Genomic DNA, 17303 nt, shown 5'->3' with positions numbered 1-17303 from the left:
GAACAGTTCTTCGCCTGCTGAATGTGAAGATATTTGGGTTGCGTAATATTACCAACGCGGGGGTCCATCCGTTTGCGGTCCTCCTGGGCCTCCTGGTCCTCCCGGCCCTTGCGATGGACCTTGCGGCATGAAACCTCCGCCACCACCAAATTGAGGAGGAGGAGGAGACATGAAACCAGATCGACCCTGCTGAGGTGGACCTTGTCCAAAGGCCATATCACGATTTGGACCTGGACCTCCATAACCCGGGGGAGGCTGATGATGTGAATGGTTGTTCCCAAAAAGATTAGGAACATGCGGGATCAGCCCACTGACGCCGTTGTGATGTTGGTAATTTCCCCCGCCTTCAAGTTTATTTACAAGCTTCCCGAGTAACGAGTTGTGGGAGGAGTGATGAGGAGGCATTCCATAGCCGGATCCATGTCCAGGTCAGCCCTGCCCACCTGGACCACCGGATCCTCCTCCAAAGCCTCCAAAACCAGGATTACCGCGACCGAAACCACCCTGACCATGATGGTTGTGATGTCCTCCAGGTCCTCCAAAGAATCCGCCGTTTTGGTCTCCTGGAAACCCCCCACCTCCGGGACCGCCTCCAAAACCACCTTGAGGTCCTCCGCCAAACCCTCCTGGACCCCCGAGTCCACCATGATGATGACCGCCACCAAATCCACGGTCAGAGCCGTTATGGCCTTCAAATCCGCCGGGTCCTCCAGGGCCTCCTCCAAATCCTCCAGGGCCATCAGGGCCTCCTGGACCTTCTCCGTGATGATGCGGCATAATGCGTACTAAATTGCTGTACAAGAAGTATTAGCGAGCACGATTTCAATAACGAAACAGATTACTCACAATGTTCAACGTATAGCAGATAGATATTGAGGGAGAAAATAACCAGGATGGTCAAAGCTTATAAGCAAAGGTCTGAGACTGCGGAATTTGGCTGCGGGAGCCGCCCTTTATGACGACATACACCCCATTTGCTTCCGGTGGGGTGGGTCTAGAGTGAATCAGCGCTGCACCTAGCTGTTCCATTGAGTGGTTTAGGTTATCGATACAACATATATACATGAGATGGGACAAAAGCAACAGTGTATGTATACGTATGATGATCTATTAAATAGTATCCATATCGATATAGCCACCATTTCTTGCTTACCCGTAGTTCAATGTATCGCTTCCACCATTAGATGAGCCTGGTCCACGCCCGCCTACATTACTACCACCACCACCACCACTTCTTCCACCCGATGCACCCATAGGCGCCAGTGGCCGCGGCGGGAGGCTATCAGAATTTGGCAGGGGATTATCGTTGTATCTTGGAGCGCTACGATTGTCTCGATAATGAGGATGACCACTACGATTGTTGTTGTTGTTGTTGTATGCACCAGGCCTATATTGAACGTTAGGAGGCATTCCACTGGGTGGAAAACCATGAGGATGGGGAAGGTTGTTGTTCCCATACATAGGACCAGGAGGTGGAGCATTTCCATACCCTCCAGAGAAATGTATTGGTGGGCCGTGAGGCGGAGGCGGTTGATGATTACGATTTCTATATTGTCCATCGCCGCGAGGTCTATTTGGATAAGGTCTATTGGGAGGAGGGGGAAGGCGATTACGACGGTCGTGATTGTGATTGTTATAAGGCGGTTGAGGCCCATTTCCAGGCGGGCCAGGAGGAGGCTGGTGTTGTCGGTGACTGCGCTTGTCGAATTCGTGGGAGGCTTCGTACGCTGGGAGACTACATGCAAATAAAAATTAAAGAATGAGATATTCACTTCAATCACAACCAAGGATTCGTACGTTTTAGGATCTGCGGGTAATGGGTCAGTCCAGAAGTAATCATGCTCTAAGGCTTGTGAGGCTGAAATTCGTTCTTTAGGGTTACATATTAGTAGTTGGTCTAATAAATCAACGGTCTCGGGTCCAATGCTATGAAAGTTTCGTTGGAACGTGAACATTGACGATCTTAAGAAAGAAAAAATCACCTCTCATAAAGTTGCTTGATTCTCCTCGAAGTCGTTGCTGTAAACCTTTTCATACCATCGCATCCAGGGAGTTTGTCGTAATTGGGCCATGTATGCTGATTCGGTGTCCCGCATAAACCCCAAATTCTATCCAACTGGTCGACATCAGAGTTCCCAGGAAGAATAGGGCGACGGCTGAACATCTCTCCAAATACACAACTAGTACAGCATAATGTTCAGCTTCGAGATCAACATGTTGAAAGGATAAGAAAGAAAATCACCCAATCCCCCAGATATCCACCTCTCCACCATAATTCCTAGCACCAAGAAGTAATTCTGGAGGTCGATACCATCGCGTGACTACGCAGTTAGTATACTTGCGTTCCCGTCTTTCCCGGCCATCAAATGTCGTATACGGTGCCCCCTTGTATTCTTCAGCATCGAACGCCCTGGCCAAACCAAAATCTGCGATACGTAGAGAACCAGTGTTGCTTATAAGAAGATTGGCAGCTTTCATATCTCGATGGAGGATGTTGTTCTACATTTTCCATAATGAAGGGTTGCGGAAACAGATTAGGCACATAGCAAGCTCACCCGATGCATGTACTCCGTTCCTTCTAGAAGCTGCTTCATGTACAACTTTATCTGGGACGGTTGGAGCTTGACGCGTTCGTTTTCTAGTAAACCCGCAAGATCGTGGTCCATGTAGGGGAAAACCATGTAAACCGACATTGGCTCATTTTCCGTGCCTTTAGGACAATATTGAGTAAGATAAAGGAATTATTGCAAGACCATATTTGTAAAAGATCAAATGCAACGCACTGTGAACGACGAACATGTCCAGAATTTCGATGATGCACTCGTGCCTTAACGCTTTGAGGATGATGATCTCGCGAAGAGCGGTGACCGGCATTCCTTCTTTTTCGTTATGCATTAAAATTCTCTTCAGTGCTACTACCCTGTTGGTGGCTTTCTGGATTGCCTTGTGTACCTCTCTGTGTGGCGCAGAAAGAGTTCAGGCGCAAGGTCGATCACGGGTATATGGAAATACATACCCGAAAGTTCCCTCCCCAAGTTTCGTCGTAGCCTCATAATCCGCCTTCACTCCACAACCCTCAAACACTCTTCCAAATGCTTTTTTTTCTTCCTCTCTGGTTCTGCGTAAAACAGACTTGCGCTTCAGTGACAGCTGTATACGTGGCGGAGGTTCAGGCATGGATTTTTTTGTAGGATCACGATGTGGGTCTACAGACGAACCCCAGTTTCTATCCTGATGTGAATCCATGTCCGTGTGAGCAATATGTCTTAACGACGGAGGTGAATGGAAGTCAGCAGGGGCATTTGGTCGCGGGGCATGCAAATTTGAGTGAAGCTGTGATTGAGCATTGGAGTGTGGATGTAGAGGCATATACATTGCAGGTCTCTCTGGTAATCCAATAGCTGTATTGTTAAGCCTAGTATCGGGTGGCGGAGCAGGTGGCGGTGGGGACTTCGGTTGCGGAGGAATATCTCCAGGGAACGGCTCAGGTTCTGTTGAAAGAGTCGGGGCATTAGATGAATGTGGAGACGGCGGAAATGGTGGAGGAGGAAATGGAGGTGTGCGCGCTCGGTCGATAGGAAAAGCAGATGAGGTAGAAGGAGGAGAAAATTCGGCCCTAGGAGGTGGTGGAGGAGTTCGAGATTTTGTACGTGAATAATCTGGCCGATAGCTGTCGTATTGAGGTCGATAATGATCACGACGTTCATCTCGTCGTGTCCAATCCCGGTCATCTGATCTACGGTAACCCGGCTCATAATGCCTGCTTCTGCTTCTGTCTCTTTCCTCATAATAACGAGTGTCATCCCTGCCTCTGTCGTCGGCGTATCTGTCATATTCTAGCGACCGCCGTCGTGATGATCTACGAGGTGACCGTCTGTCAGGAAGCCGATGCCGACTGGGTGAGCGGGACGTCGAACGGGACCGTGAATTTGAACGGGAATTATATCCGCGACCGTTTTCTCTGGATGGGCTGTCTCTCCAGCGACTACCGCCGCGATTATTATCCCCGTTCCTACGTTTGTCATTGCCGCCACCACCGCTGACTCTCCATTTCTCCTCGTCTGGCCTGACGTAAACACCCTTGGCAGCGGAAGATGAAGTTGTCGACGCTGCACCGGAAAGTAGAGCTGCACTATTTACAACAGGCGAGGCTTGATTCTGCGAGTCAGCTTTCTTTGTTTTAAACGGGAAAGCGACTTTAGGTTTTGCTGTAGGTTTCTGGGGGAGTGAAGATGGTCCTGCAGATAGTGAAATTGACGGACGGGGATTTGTAGGATTGGTATTCGAGGATGCTGGTGGTGGAACAGGGTCTTCGGAGTCATCCAGCTCCCCTTCTTCTAGCGCAGAAGATGCGGCTCGTTTGGATAGCGGCGTTGCATCTGGGGATTTAGAAGCCCGTCTTTTCGCGGACGATACAGGCTTGGACGGAAGGACCATGATGGTCGTGCAGAAAACTAAGAGTCGAAGTTGGAGAGAGGCGCCAGGCTGAGATAATGTTCCCCGGCAGGCAAATCAAGCGCTCATTAATTTGGAACCTGCCACTGCTTTTACACGTCTAACGGTCAACCATTGGCTCTACATAATAGCGTCGTTACATATAACTGGCACCTCGTCTTACAGCTGCGATACGTTCCTCTAACCATCGACAATCTTCTCCCAATTCAATGTATGAAATATTCAGCTCCTTCAAAATCCTCACAAACATATCATGGCAATGCTCTCCGTCTTCCAAGCTTCGAACTCCGTCGTCTATCATCCATTCCTTTATCGGTCGTAACAGCACAAATGTACTCCGTGGTGAACGATAGAAAGGCAGAACTTCCTGGAAATCTGCACTAGAAATGAGCGCCTGGGTGCTGCCTGACTTGGCTTTCAATTCGGATAGTGCAGCGTATACCACTGCGTCCACCGCCGACCTGTCCGAAAGAATAACTGCCTGCCCGAGGACTGTAGCCTCGGCCGCCGCCTTTCGGCGTGTTTCTCGGTCTTTAGAAACCTGGGCCTTTACAATAGCATGCTGCATGTCTAGAGAATGAACGTCGGCGCGCGTAAAGCCCTGCTCCTTCATTACCGTACGCGCCACCTCGGTGATATGCATGCTGGGTGGTAGACCCAGACATGTGGCGAGCGCGTTGCAGAGGGTCGTTTTGCCTGTCGAGGATGGACCCACGATATAAATCGCTCTCAGTCCGCTTATCCGAGGCTCTCCCACTTTGTGGACGAAAGGTTCTGACATGCTCGTTGTATGCCAGGTGACTTTATTTTCCTACGGTACAGCAACCTTAATACTTTATTCAATACGAAGGCTTTAGAATGGCGAATAATAATGTCTTCTGCAAGTCACGACATGCAGTGTACGTATGATGTCCTCGAGGCACATGCTTACCTCTTCACCAACCAACATGGACAAGCATATCTTACGGGCGAATCCTAGACCGGAAGATACAGAATGGCATTTTGACAACATCCCACTGCGATTCCTCAGCAGACCATCTGTTCCTGCTCCAGGCGGGCGCGAAAGACGATTTGCCAAATTGATAATTTTTACTCCAGAAAGCATTACTCTACAAATCTCACAGCTATCGAGCAATCGTGTTGTTCTGCATGAAGATTCATCCAAACTCATCATTGCTTCGTTTGAAAAGTTCAGGTTCCCAGATCAGCGGCCGTCTGTAGCCTCAGACTATATCATACGGATGTTCAAAACTGGGCTGTTTTTGAATGGGAGGCAATATCGCTTTTTTGGGCACGGAAATAGTCAACTTGTAAGCGTTACCTCTGGTTCCCTTTGCGCTAAAATGACCTTGGAGGGGATAGCGCGGAAGAGGATGTTATCTACGTGAAGCGAACAATGACGAAGAGCTAGATAATATCATTTATAGCTTTGGTGAACTTAAAGGGATCATGAATGTAGCGAAACGTGAGTTCGTTAACCTAGGTTCAAGCCACACCCACTTACGGGCGCCGTGGGTAGGGGCAAAGCGGATCGGTCTTCTCTTCTCCGGCGCGGAGGTCGATTTTATCTTGGACCCAAAATACGTCGGCGACATCGATGATTTGACAACTGGAGACGAGAACTTTTCCGATGGTTGTGGGCTTATCTCAAAGCGTCTTTGGTGTGTAGTCCATGTCGTTTTTCCAGGAAATAACTATTGACTCTCTAATTTGTTGTATAGCGTTCAAATTGCAAGAATGAAACGCATATTGTTCCAAGAACGTAGATACACGCCATGCGTATATCAGATTCGTTATAAGGGGTACAAGGCAGGCAATGCTTCCTCATTCAGCTCTCCGTGATTGACACTTGCTCAGGGTGTAGTCATGCTTCACCCAGATATGGATAAGGAAAAGGAACATTACATCGAGTTTCGCAAAAGCATGAAAAAATTCAAATCGACGATTGATAACACCTTTGCCGTCGTAGGCTACTCTACCCCGTACTCCTTTGGTCGACTCAATAACGAGATTGTCGTCCTGCTCTCGAGTCTTGGTGTAACCAACGAGGTGCTCCTTGCAAAACAACAAGCCTACTTCACCTGGATTGAACAAGCCACTTCTGACCTCGTCCAGGGCTTTGAATTTCTTGTGAGCCTCGGCCCAAAATATCTCGCGGAAGCCGAGCATCTCTTCTTAGACGGATTCACGCCAGAGCTGCTCAATCTGATTAGGAAAGCGCAAAATAGCGAAATAGCATCGTTTAACAAGAACGATGATGCAAAAAAGGAGAGGGTAAGAATGCTGGTCCACAAGTCGAGGAGACTTTATGGAGTGTGTGATCCTCACCGGGTGCTGCGGGAAGGCCAAGTTCATGTCAGAGTGTCAACATCCAGAAATGGCACAAGTACTATATTTGGAACAGATGTAATTGTGGTTCGGAATCCATGCTTGCATCCAGGGTGTGTCGGCCTATTCATTTCCCATGGGCAAGTAGTAATTGCTTCTTTTTCAGGCGATATTCTCAAGCTACGTGCCGTCGATCACCCATCTCTAAGCCATCTTGTTGATTGCGTTGTTTTCGCATCGCAAGGAAAGCGATCTCCAAGTTCAATGAGTTCTGGAGGTGATCTTGATGGTAAGACAGTGATCTAACTTTTGGAATATACTCTTTGTCATGTCATATGCAGGAGATGAATATTTTGTTTGCTGGGACCCGGACCTCGTACCTAGCAAGGTGTTTGAAGTAAGTAATCTGCACGTTTGTACACTCATCTGCTCATTACTTGCAAAAGTCATACGAATATCCTCCGAACAAAGAAATTACACAGAAGACAATCACGCGTCAAGACTTGGGTCGATATTTTGCATCATACAACAAGTATGCACTCCACATGACATAACTCTGGCTCTAATATTTCATGTACTCTGTAGTTCAGGAATGGCTCAAACAACGGCGCTACACAACAAATGGGCACGCTATCACTCTCAAGGTGCAATGAGTCCGGAATGCCAGGAGCTCAACGCGTTGTACTCCCAAGCTGTTGATGGCGCCCATGTCAAGATTCCCGAACGTCTCAGGACACCTCCCGAACCTCCCGAAGATTCGAAATTCATCCTCACCGAACTCTTCAAGGCTGCTCATACGTGGATTCAAGCATTCCTCATCAGACAAGGAGGTGCTGATTTCGCGCCAGTGTCTGTCGAAGAAGCAGATGATCTGATCAGACACCTTTTTTCTGCGTCGGAGACCACCATTTCCGAGTACAAACTCGTTGAGTTGGCCCGGAGGATCGCGAGGAAGCATGGAACCGACTTCCGGCCTTACTTATCGTACATTAACTATGGGGCACTGCATACACATGAAAAGTATGAATTAGCTGTGAGCTTGAGAATGAGTCCCGAGGAAGAGGCGTATATGTGGAACAGCTTGTTGAGATCAGATATCGTCAGCTCCAAAGATTTGGCAGACAAGAAGTTATCAGGGCCTCTACGAGTTCAACGGCTCTATTCATCAAAAGAGTTGGGCTTGCATGCATTCTTTGGGTACTTGGTCCGTGCAATGCAAAAAAACTTCACGAGGAAGCTTATCATTATCAAGGTTTGACTCTCAAGTTTGCCCAACTCAGTGAAAGCTAACTAGACCGACCAAATATTAACATAGCTTGACGACCGGTTTTCATTCACAATATTTTTGCGGGGTGATATTCCGCTGAATGAAGATTTTCCTGTCGATGGTGAGCACGTAGTGGTCGCCACATTCATGCGAGAATCAGCCCTCGAAGCAATTCCGACGTTCACGTCATGTACAACAGGCTTTCAGCTGTATTGTGGTGAGGGAAATATTCAGCTCTTTAATAAGAATAGAGCGAATACCTTCATCCACATCCGAAAGCCTCCAGCGAATTCCGACGAAGCTTTCATTACAAGTATAGCCTTGCAACAAATCTCTTCACGAGTGCAAAAGGTCAGCATGGAGTGTTTGACGCAGCAGTCGGATTGTTAACGTACTGTTGTTTACATAGCAAATGGGCAGAGTCAACCGGACACCAGTAGTGTCTATAGAAATACATGTCGTTTCAAATCGGGACCGCATCGCTCATCAGCTGTTTGACCTACGTTTTGATCAGTGAGTTTGCGATTCCTAGTTTTTAAAAAGCTATAACAGATTTTCAGTGTCACCACTGAAGAGTTCATCAAGCGTTTTTCTCATATCGATACCACTTACCTTCCCGATACTCTTCCGGAAGCAGATCTGAGCTCTCTCCCAGAGGCATTACGTGCTGTATTCACGGAGCCCGAAGATCTTGTCAGGAGATACCTCTCTATGGCTGATATCACCTCCCAAAACCTGGACCAGTGTGCTGAATTTGCCTGGATGCATCATGCTGATCATCAGCTTTTTTGGATCTTTGACTCCATTTTGAACCGACAACCCGTTGACCAGTATATCGTTCTGAAATGGCTTGATACTCATCCTCTTCTCGTTTTCTGCATTTTGAAAAAATTCCTTTCAGATGAAACAGACTCACTTCCTGAGCCATGGGCCAAACTTGGGCCAACAATTGTACAGCATATCATTCGCGCCGCTCACGCAGTGCCCGTTGCTTCGCTGTATGCATTGGAAAGGTTAAAGGCGATTGTCGCTGCCATCGAGTTCCACAACTACCTCGAGCTACTTGAGCTCGTTACCCTTGCGATACGGGCACCTCAACAAGTCACTGAAACCTTGCTTGTGCTGCATGAATGCCGCGAGGTCGTCAGGACTGAGTCCTCCGCAAAGGAATATGTTCATAAGCAGGCACTAGCAGTTACCATTGACCGCGCACAAGAAGCAGCAGATGTGTGTCCTTGCGACGAGGATGGGAAGATTAAGCGACAGCGCTCTGCTCCTACCGTGGTCCCTTTGCTTCCTGCGGAGGAAGATGATCTCCACATCATTGCGCATATTCGCGTAGATAGTCCAACTACCATACGTTTGCACTCCCATGTAAGGTTTCGTGCTGCGTCGAGACCTGAAAAGGGTGATATGGAATCATCCATTCTGGATGGGCTTGTTACATTGTCAGAGAGTGGCGAAATTCGTGTGAGGTTGGTGCATAGACCGCCACCCGAGTTTGCGAGAATGCAATGGTATTTATACGATGTTGGAAGCGTCGGTAAGCGTTTTGATATGTACATGTTCGTCCTCTCAGTTGTCCCAATTTTAGCAACCTTTAGAGCGATGATGGATGCTATCCGTCGAATTGCATTAGAGGGTTCTGAATGTTGTCGTTTTTCGCGTATGATTACAGATGCGTCTCCCACAGTGGTTGAAGCAGCGGAAGAATTAGCCGGATCTTCCCTAGAGGTCGAAATTGTTAGAGAAACGACCGTACTTTCTACAGAAGCTGAAGTAACTGAAGACGACGGGCTAAACGAAAGTCAACGTGAAGCAGTTCAGAAGACTCGGAAAGCGCAAGTATCACTAATATGGGGACCTCCTGGTAACAAAGGAACTACTCTTTCATCGGAATACAAGACTAAGCAGTCATAGGTACTGGAAAAACAACGGTTGTGATTCAAATACTCCGGACCTTGATACAGAATCTGGACGAAGGGTCGAAGATACTTATGACTGCGTCCACTCATAACGGTTAGATCTACTACTATCTCCTCAAAGTCTACATTGCTGACTGACCTTTCAGCTGTGGACAACGTCCTGGAACGCTTCGCCGATCTCAATGATCGAATTAATCTCGTGTCCACAGACAGAATAATTCGGTTTGCAACTGATAGCTTCAGAGTTGGCAAGGCAGTAAAAAGCTTCACGGTCGAAAGCCGGGTTGGTGGTGAAATCGTGCGCGACTCGAGGCGAAGAGAAAAGGCAGAAAAGCTGATAAAGCAATCTACTATCATCTTCACAACCTGTGCCAGTGCAGGGCTTGGAGCTCTGAGAGCGATAGATTTTGACATTGCATTGATTGACGAGGCCTCACAGATCACGGAGCCTGTGGGACTAATTCCTTTGGTGAAAGGATGTAAAAAGGCTATTCTAGTTGGGGATCAGTAAGTGCTAGATAGATGTTAAAATGGATATATTCTCAATTGTCTATTTGTAGTGTCCAACTTCGACCAATGGTCCGATCACTAGGGCATGCACTTTTGTATGATGTGTCCCTTTTCGAACGGCTCTATAAGGGTCCAAATGTGGCCGGTTTATCGAAAACAATGCTGAATGTGAGCGAACCCGACACCTATAAAACGCCTAACGGGGCTGATTTATTTGTCAGGTTCAATATCGATTTCCTGAGGCGCTTGCTAGATTTCCCTCGAGCGAGTTCTATAACGGGGAGTTGCAGTCTAGTATCATCGGCGAAAGAGCATCAGCAATCCTTCAGCCTTTACTCAACTCAGCATTCCCTTGGCCAAGCACGAATAGTGAAATTCAGCCTGCAGTCTTCGTCCACTGCGGTTCTGAAGAGGATTTCGGTGGACAATCAAAAAGTAACGAGGGTCAAGCGGCTCTTATCAAACACATCATAAGTCTTCTGTCGACTTCTGGAGCCACCGGTAACCGTCTCTCCGAAGATGATCTACCCACAATCACGGTTCTGTCTCCATATACAAAGCAAACGAAGCTTTTGCGTAGTATTTTGCGTGTCCCAGTGTCCACCATAGATTCGTTCCAAGGACGAGAAAGCGACATCATTGTGTTCTCGACCGTGCGATCCAATGCCCTGGCAGATATTGGCTTTGTTGAAGATGAGCGTCGGCTAAATGTAGCGTGGACGCGAGCGAGGAAGGCTTTGATAGTAGTTGGTGACAAAAACACGATGTCAGCAGGTGTCGAACGATGGCAAAGAGCCATTAAATCATGTATTGAGGTCCAGATTACAATGCCGGAGACATAGCCGCATGTACAGGTGTTTCTCGTAATATTAATGTTTTGTGTCCACCAAGTGAATGACTCGTCGCGTGAACGCCAGCCCTAAAGCTATGATAATTCGGGTGCTTGATCCAACTGTAACCCTTACTATTACCTTATCACTACCACCTTAGCTGACCCAGCCTTAGTGTACCTTACTCCACCGAGTCTCCTCTACCAGCCTCTACCTCTTTTAAACCTCGATGGACAGGAGGATGATAACCGATGCCGCCAAGATGCCGTTCTGACTTGCTTTGTTTTTTTCCCATCCCTTCGCCTCTCGTAGTCTCTTGTTCAGACCCGTTTCCTCGGTGTGGTCATTCTACTAAGTAATGGAGGCTGTTTACTATCATGGGGTACGTTCCGACGTTGGTCATGCAACTTGTCTGACACATGTTCAGATCCGCAACTTTGAAATCCTTCAAACAGAGATTCCTCTTATCGACGACAATGAGATTCTGATCAAAGGTACTTAGCTCAGTCATGGACGACTTCGTCTTCAATCTCATTCCTCTTTTTCGAAGTATCTGCTTGCGGAATCTGTGGAACAGATCAGCATATTAGCGAAGGTGATATCCAATTGACTCTAAACTAATATGTACTATAGACGGCTGAATCGTTGGTTCACAGGAGAATTTATTGCAAAATTTCCTGTCGGTATCTATTACTTCTAGCCCGGGCTGGGCAAAAGCTGAGATATCATTCCAGCTTATTCCTGGTCATGAAATCGTCGGGACCGTTGTAGAGCTAGGAAAGAAAGTGAATTCCGGCACACTCAAAGTAGGGGATCGATGTGTGGTTGATCCTAGCCTTACGGTCAGAATCGATGAAGTCGATCTTGCCTTATACTTGCTTACTTGGATGATACAGTGTGGACTGTGTTTCTACTGCCGTAGAGGCCAACCTCTTCTCTGCGAAAATTATGAAGGCCTCGGTTGTACTATGAGCGGAGGATTTGCCGAATACGCCGTCGCGTGAGTATGTATTCTCTGATCTTCATTTTCGATGTCAACACAAAGAGCAGTCGAGAAAACAAGGTGTTCAAAATTCACAACCTTACAGATGCAGACGCAACACTGATTGAACCTGCTGCTTGTGCAGTCCATGGTGCAGACAAACTTGCGTTACCTGTCGGGGCGGAGGTGCTCATTTTGGGTGCAGGACCCACTGGTTTGTCGTCCCTACTTCACCGACGTGGCATAATCTCCACAATGATTTGACGAACAGGGCTCATCCTGGCGCAGCTGCTTAAACTCAATGGCGCTTCCAGGATAGTAATTGCTGCGAACAAAGGCATTAAGACAAATATCGCACGTCAACTCGAAGTGGCCGACGATTATATCGAGATTGACCGAGATAGTGAGGATCAGGATTCTCAATGGGCTGGTATCAAAGATAAATATCCGTATGGATTCGATGCTGTTGTGAGTATCTCATCTGTCTTTTGGAATAGGCTGTTGATTTTGTGCCGCATAGGTTGAAGCTACAGGTTCTGAAAGAATTGCGAATTTGTCCATACAGTACGTTCGAAGGGGAGGAACACTAATGGTATATGGTGTCTATGCAAACGATTCTCTTGTGCATTGGAGTCCATCATTCATATTCGCCAATGAAATCAAGGTTCGTATCAGATCAGAATTCTTCAAGCAAGCCGCGATGCTCATAATTTTGCCAGATCATAGGCTCCTTCGCTCAAATGAACTGTTTCCCTCGGGCTATTGCATATCTTGACTCCGGAAAGGTAAAAGTAAGCGGCATGGTCAGTGATATCGATCTTACTCTTTTCTCCCGCATCTAATGACCAATGCAAACTCCTTTAGGTCACCGATACCTTCACTATCAAGCAATACCAACAGGCGTTGGAGAAGTTGACCAGTCGAACAGCTTTGAAGGTGGTTGTTAAGCCATAAATGTATCTCTTAGCATTCCTTAACAGAACTCTGTATAATTACCTTTGGGTGCCAATAGACGCCTATGCGGTTTTCCGAAGCGGTATCCCTTGCCCCTATTCATAACTGGCAGATAGGACGCAGCGCAGCACTAGCGTGGATATAACCCCTGGGCCAGAGGGTGCATGAGGAAGGCAGGGGGAGGCCTACATTGCCCAGCGATTCTAGATTCTGTTGTTCAACAAAATCTACAGATCAAAGCACACAGGAGGTAAATAACCTTTTTTTGCATAGGCCGCCGTCATGTATAGGAGGTACCTAACTCGAGGAACGACGAAGAGAAGATGACTAGGGAACAAACCTCTTTCAGTTGAAGAGAGAAGCAACAGCAGCTTAGCGAATTTCGTTACGCTGCCTTCATCGAACTGGAGCATGAAGATACAACTGTACTTTGACTGTCAGGAATGCGAAGCGAAAAATTCTGATCAGCTCTGTCTTTGCAATAAATGTACCCCTCCCGTTACATGATCCATCAATGGAAGGACAAATTCTACACGGAGCCGCATTTGTACATCGATCATACCCTTATCTTCCTTCAACTATAACTAGCCCGTTCCTTGCCGGAATTCATCCTCTTCCCCCACGCTCCCCTCCTCCTTCCTTTATCCGTCCTCTCTTTTGCAGTACAGACGATTATCATGCGCTTCGCAGCTTTCGTCCTTCTTTCCGCAATCTGTGGAACTTCTGCGGAGGCCATCGAAAGCCTCCTTAGGCGTGGCAGCACGACAGAAGTTTGCGCCTGTATCTCCGAAGATCTTCGCCTTGACTCCTACTTTGGTGGTCGAAAAGTTACGGCGGGTGTTTTGGGTAGGTTTTCGTTGAATTTGCGCATGAGTTTGAGCTCATACACGATGTGCTCTTAGAGGCTTGTATCTGCGAAAGTGAGGTGTCTACCTTTGTTGCCGGTAACAGTGTTTGCAAAAATGGCGTCGATATGATCGGGAAAACCGTCATCGAAGTTGTTGTCACTAAACTGGTAGGTTGGACTTTATTATGACTTTGGCTCAAACGTGAATTTTTTTCTATGTAAGATCAAGAATACCAGCAATAAACAGACATGTACATTTCCTGAACACTCAACTCCTGCTTGCACCGCAAGTAATAAATGTGGTTTCACTTGCGGTGACGGCTACAGCGTGGTCAAGAAGAACGGTCAATCCACTTGTGCGTGTGCGCACCCGAAATCAGTTTGCAACGGCAAGTGCGCGTCCTCCTGCCCCTCTGGCCGTTCCCTTCCTGAAAAACGGGATCATCTTCACTGGGGTCAGCAAACCCAACGCACTTGTAGGCCTGGATGGGCCGCGTGTGGTATCGCTGGAGGGGGAGTGAGGCAATGGGAGTGTATCGATATAAAGAACGATCTCGAGAGCTGTGAATAAATTTCTTGAAACACCTTTCCCCGAACATCTACTCATTTACTTAATTCTAGGTGGCGGCTGCCCCATGGACGTCGTAGCTTCTGATGGAAAGCCAGGTCTTGGTGTCGACTGCACTATCATCCCTGGGGTCTCAGACGTTTCTTGCCAGTCCGGACGTTGCGCTGTTGAAAAATGCATGCCTGGATACGCAGTTTCCCGTGACGGCCGGCACTGCGTTCCTCAGGAAGTTAATTCGTCCGATTCGTCTCCTCATTACATCCACCATTTCGATAATACCCCAACCCAAAAGGGCACGCTTGGCGGCAAAATCGTCGCTGCTGCTGCTGCTGCTTTCGGTATTGAACACTTGCCGTTCTCAGATTAAATTACTTTTTCAATCAGATTCATCAGCCGTTTTTTTGCCCTATATTCGTTGTAAACCTTTACCTATCCTTCGTCACTCTTTTTCATGTCACGTACCAATTTCCGTCAGCGCACGGTTATGTTCAATTGATATACTGTTATAGACTCTGACTCTATATACCTACTACCTCATTCTTTACCTCACCACTAGCCCTTCCGAGTCCCGTCATCACAATTCCCGCCCTAGCGTTTATTTTTCTAGGTTTTTCTTCTACTACTACAAATTTGAATCTACAATATTCCGGTATGGCATATGACAAGTACTCAGCGAAAATGCCACGTTGAATTCTCTCATCGCTGTGAAAGATAGACACACGGCTCCACCCGCAGGTGTGGTCCCAGGACAGAACAGCCGGTCTCGATGTTCCGACAGCAGCTAAGTAAGTCGAGCCGCGAAAGAAGATAAAACTGCCGCCAAGTCCGGTAGAGTATAGTAACATGCATTCGCATGTGAGCCTCCTTCGTCCGGCTCGGAGGGGGCCTTCGGCCCCTCCGATCCAAATACGGCTCACATGGGGTGCTCGCTTCGAAGTGCTAGATCCAATAGTCTTGGTCAGTGCTGGCGCACCTCTGTACTATGTTTGATCATGATTAATTAAATGATTGTTTTTGTTACGGGGCTACAGAGCACTACTTAAAAAGGAACAGCTCCCCGCCCCAGCATCCGCTCATCCGTACACATCCGCGGGTATTCCGACTCCGTGGGAGTTTGCGCGACAACAATTTGTATTTGTTTACTTCCCGGCTCAGCCTCTAGCCAGTATTGCTTCGCTTCGCTCGCAATCACGGGGTCTTACGTCATTTCACAAGCCCCTGTCGGGCCCTGAAAGGCGTCCATAAGTTCGACGCCGGCCACCATCTTGTCGTTCACCACATTCTGTTCGCCTATCTCTTTTCGGGCCATGCTGACCGTCCACCATCTCAATAATTCGCGTTCTCAACGTATTCTATGGCTCCTTGTGCGTACCTGACATACATCGGAGGATCAAGTCGAATGCTCATCGTTTTATCCGCTGTTATTCGTTTGTTCTCCTTCCGACTCGTTTGCTTTGACTTTCACGTCAGCAGGAAGAGCTCGAGGTGCCATATGAAATCAAGAAGTACTATCGTCTCCCAAGCATGCGGGCTCCGCCGGAACTCCTCGCGGTGAACCCGATGGGCAAATCGCCTGTGATTACAGACGGGGAGATAAACATTGCGGAAAGTGGTGCTATCATAGGTAAATGTGGTCCTTTGGTACTAGGGATTCTCATGTACTTGTTTTCTGTGGTGTGAACAGAATATATCATTAGGAAATATGGTCAAGGAAAACTCGCAACTCTTGCGGAGGATAGCCAAGGCGCTATTGACGACCTGTATTGTGAGTCATGAAGACGATCTTTTTTTTTGCTTTGCTGTACTGACTCTTGGTGTATCTAGTCCTTCATTATGCTGAGGGATCCCTCATGCCTATCCTCGTCCAAAAGCTAATTTTCAGTCTCATACCTGCTCGTTCGCCGTGGTTAATACGATGGTTCTTCAACTTCATCTTCAATGAGTTGGCGCGGCAAATTGTCGAGCCAGAGTTGAAAAAGAGTGTTGATATGGTCGATTTTTATCACTATCAATCTTGCGCATAGGTTAGAAGTGACATCTACTTTCTAGGTCGAATCACATTTGGCCAAAAAGGATTGGCTAGCGGGCGGTTCGGGGCCAACCGCTGCGGACTTTTCAATGAGTATGTGTCTGGAAATCCTAGAGCAAGAGAGAATTGCACATCCGGCCACGGTTGCGTATGTTAAGAGACTGCAAGCCAGGTAAGTGGCTACATAAATTGGGATATGGCTAAACTCATGAATATATGCTGGTCCCGGTAGGCCCGCATATAGAAGGGTCAGTTTTCGCTCGAGTTAGCTATTTGTTATTTACATCGCTCCTATAGGCATTACTGAAGGGAGGAGAATATTCATATGGTCCAAAATTGTGAAGATAGATGCCAGACATTTCCAAGGATAGGGATTTTGTCTTCGCGAGCTTGGCCATGGCAAGTGTACTGATAAGCCTCAGTATGTAGAAATAATGTTACAATATGTCATGAGCTTGAAGTTCAAGTTGGTGTCAAAAAAAGTTGGAAAGCATGGATGAAGTGCCTGCCGGTAACAATTTTTTTTTGAATTTCGAACTTCGAGTCATTGGTGATGAAGAACTTACTGATTGAGATCCTCTATTTCTCTTCCTATCACTAAAGGACCA

General features: G+C 47.4%; 8 protein-coding genes across 8 annotated transcripts; 5 read left to right on the top strand and 3 right to left on the bottom strand.

The window, feature by feature from the left end:
* Positions 1-48: 48 nt before the first annotated feature.
* Positions 49-740, bottom strand: C8R40DRAFT_1074300 (uncharacterized protein; the record flags this gene model as incomplete). Its single annotated transcript, XM_046226692.1, has 2 exons — positions 49-363; positions 444-740. The coding sequence occupies 2 exons, from the start codon at positions 738-740 to the stop codon at positions 49-51; spliced, it is 612 nt and encodes a 203-aa protein (XP_046080198.1).
* On the bottom strand, positions 697-4470 carry C8R40DRAFT_755734 (kinase-like domain-containing protein). The gene is made up of 8 exons (XM_046236125.1): positions 3017-4470; positions 2784-2956; positions 2556-2710; positions 2243-2499; positions 1983-2180; positions 1798-1926; positions 847-1735; positions 697-793 (listed from the first exon to the last, which is right to left on the bottom strand). The coding sequence occupies exons 1-7, from the start codon at positions 4435-4437 to the stop codon at positions 1150-1152; spliced, it is 2919 nt and encodes a 972-aa protein (XP_046080197.1). The 5' UTR covers positions 4438-4470; the 3' UTR covers positions 697-793; positions 847-1149.
* Positions 4471-4591: 121 nt separating this feature from the next.
* Positions 4592-5236, bottom strand: C8R40DRAFT_1060265 (AAA domain-containing protein; the record flags this gene model as incomplete). The annotated part of the gene is made up of 1 exon (XM_046225337.1): positions 4592-5236. The coding sequence occupies one exon, from the start codon at positions 5234-5236 to the stop codon at positions 4592-4594; it is 645 nt and encodes a 214-aa protein (XP_046080196.1).
* On the top strand, positions 5199-6829 carry C8R40DRAFT_755897 (RNA dependent RNA polymerase-domain-containing protein). The gene is made up of 6 exons (XM_046236128.1): positions 5199-5765; positions 5818-5920; positions 5975-6116; positions 6177-6264; positions 6313-6585; positions 6650-6829. The coding sequence occupies exons 1-6, from the start codon at positions 5361-5363 to the stop codon at positions 6662-6664; spliced, it is 1026 nt and encodes a 341-aa protein (XP_046080195.1). The 5' UTR covers positions 5199-5360; the 3' UTR covers positions 6665-6829.
* C8R40DRAFT_755841 (RNA dependent RNA polymerase-domain-containing protein) lies at positions 6810-10016 on the top strand. The gene is made up of 9 exons (XM_046236127.1): positions 6810-6896; positions 6950-7072; positions 7125-7180; positions 7230-7315; positions 7369-8035; positions 8099-8401; positions 8460-8563; positions 8611-9593; positions 9645-10016. The coding sequence occupies exons 2-9, from the start codon at positions 7048-7050 to the stop codon at positions 9968-9970; spliced, it is 2550 nt and encodes an 849-aa protein (XP_046080194.1). The 5' UTR covers positions 6810-6896; positions 6950-7047; the 3' UTR covers positions 9971-10016.
* A 1657-nt stretch (positions 10017-11673) lies between these two features.
* C8R40DRAFT_1217853 (chaperonin 10-like protein) lies at positions 11674-13590 on the top strand (the record flags this gene model as incomplete). The annotated part of the gene is made up of 11 exons (XM_046233242.1): positions 11674-11697; positions 11743-11809; positions 11866-11910; positions 11972-11994; positions 12050-12157; positions 12212-12315; positions 12366-12511; positions 12569-12765; positions 12818-12961; positions 13017-13100; positions 13162-13590. The coding sequence occupies 11 exons, from the start codon at positions 11674-11676 to the stop codon at positions 13249-13251; spliced, it is 1032 nt and encodes a 343-aa protein (XP_046080193.1). The 3' UTR covers positions 13252-13590.
* Positions 13591-15109, top strand: C8R40DRAFT_755834 (uncharacterized protein). Its single transcript, XM_046236126.1, has 4 exons — positions 13591-14097; positions 14154-14266; positions 14322-14661; positions 14720-15109. The coding sequence occupies exons 1-4, from the start codon at positions 13929-13931 to the stop codon at positions 15031-15033; spliced, it is 936 nt and encodes a 311-aa protein (XP_046080192.1). The 5' UTR covers positions 13591-13928; the 3' UTR covers positions 15034-15109.
* A 727-nt stretch (positions 15110-15836) lies between these two features.
* C8R40DRAFT_1155713 (thioredoxin-like protein) lies at positions 15837-17187 on the top strand. Its single transcript, XM_046229604.1, has 7 exons — positions 15837-16030; positions 16140-16290; positions 16351-16431; positions 16491-16657; positions 16716-16867; positions 16928-16943; positions 16993-17187. Exons 1-7 carry the CDS (start codon positions 15974-15976, stop codon positions 17035-17037), a joined length of 669 nt encoding a protein of 222 aa, XP_046080191.1. The 5' UTR covers positions 15837-15973; the 3' UTR covers positions 17038-17187.
* The last annotated feature ends 116 nt before the right edge of the window (positions 17188-17303 follow it).

Source organism: Lentinula edodes (assembly GCF_021015755.1).
Source record: "Lentinula edodes strain Le(Bin) 0899 ss11 chromosome Unknown C8R40scaffold_59, whole genome shotgun sequence".
Lineage (NCBI taxonomy): Eukaryota > Fungi > Basidiomycota > Agaricomycetes > Agaricales > Omphalotaceae > Lentinula > Lentinula edodes.
Note: the sequence above shows the minus strand (reverse complement) of the source record. Positions and strands in the feature narration are given on the sequence as shown.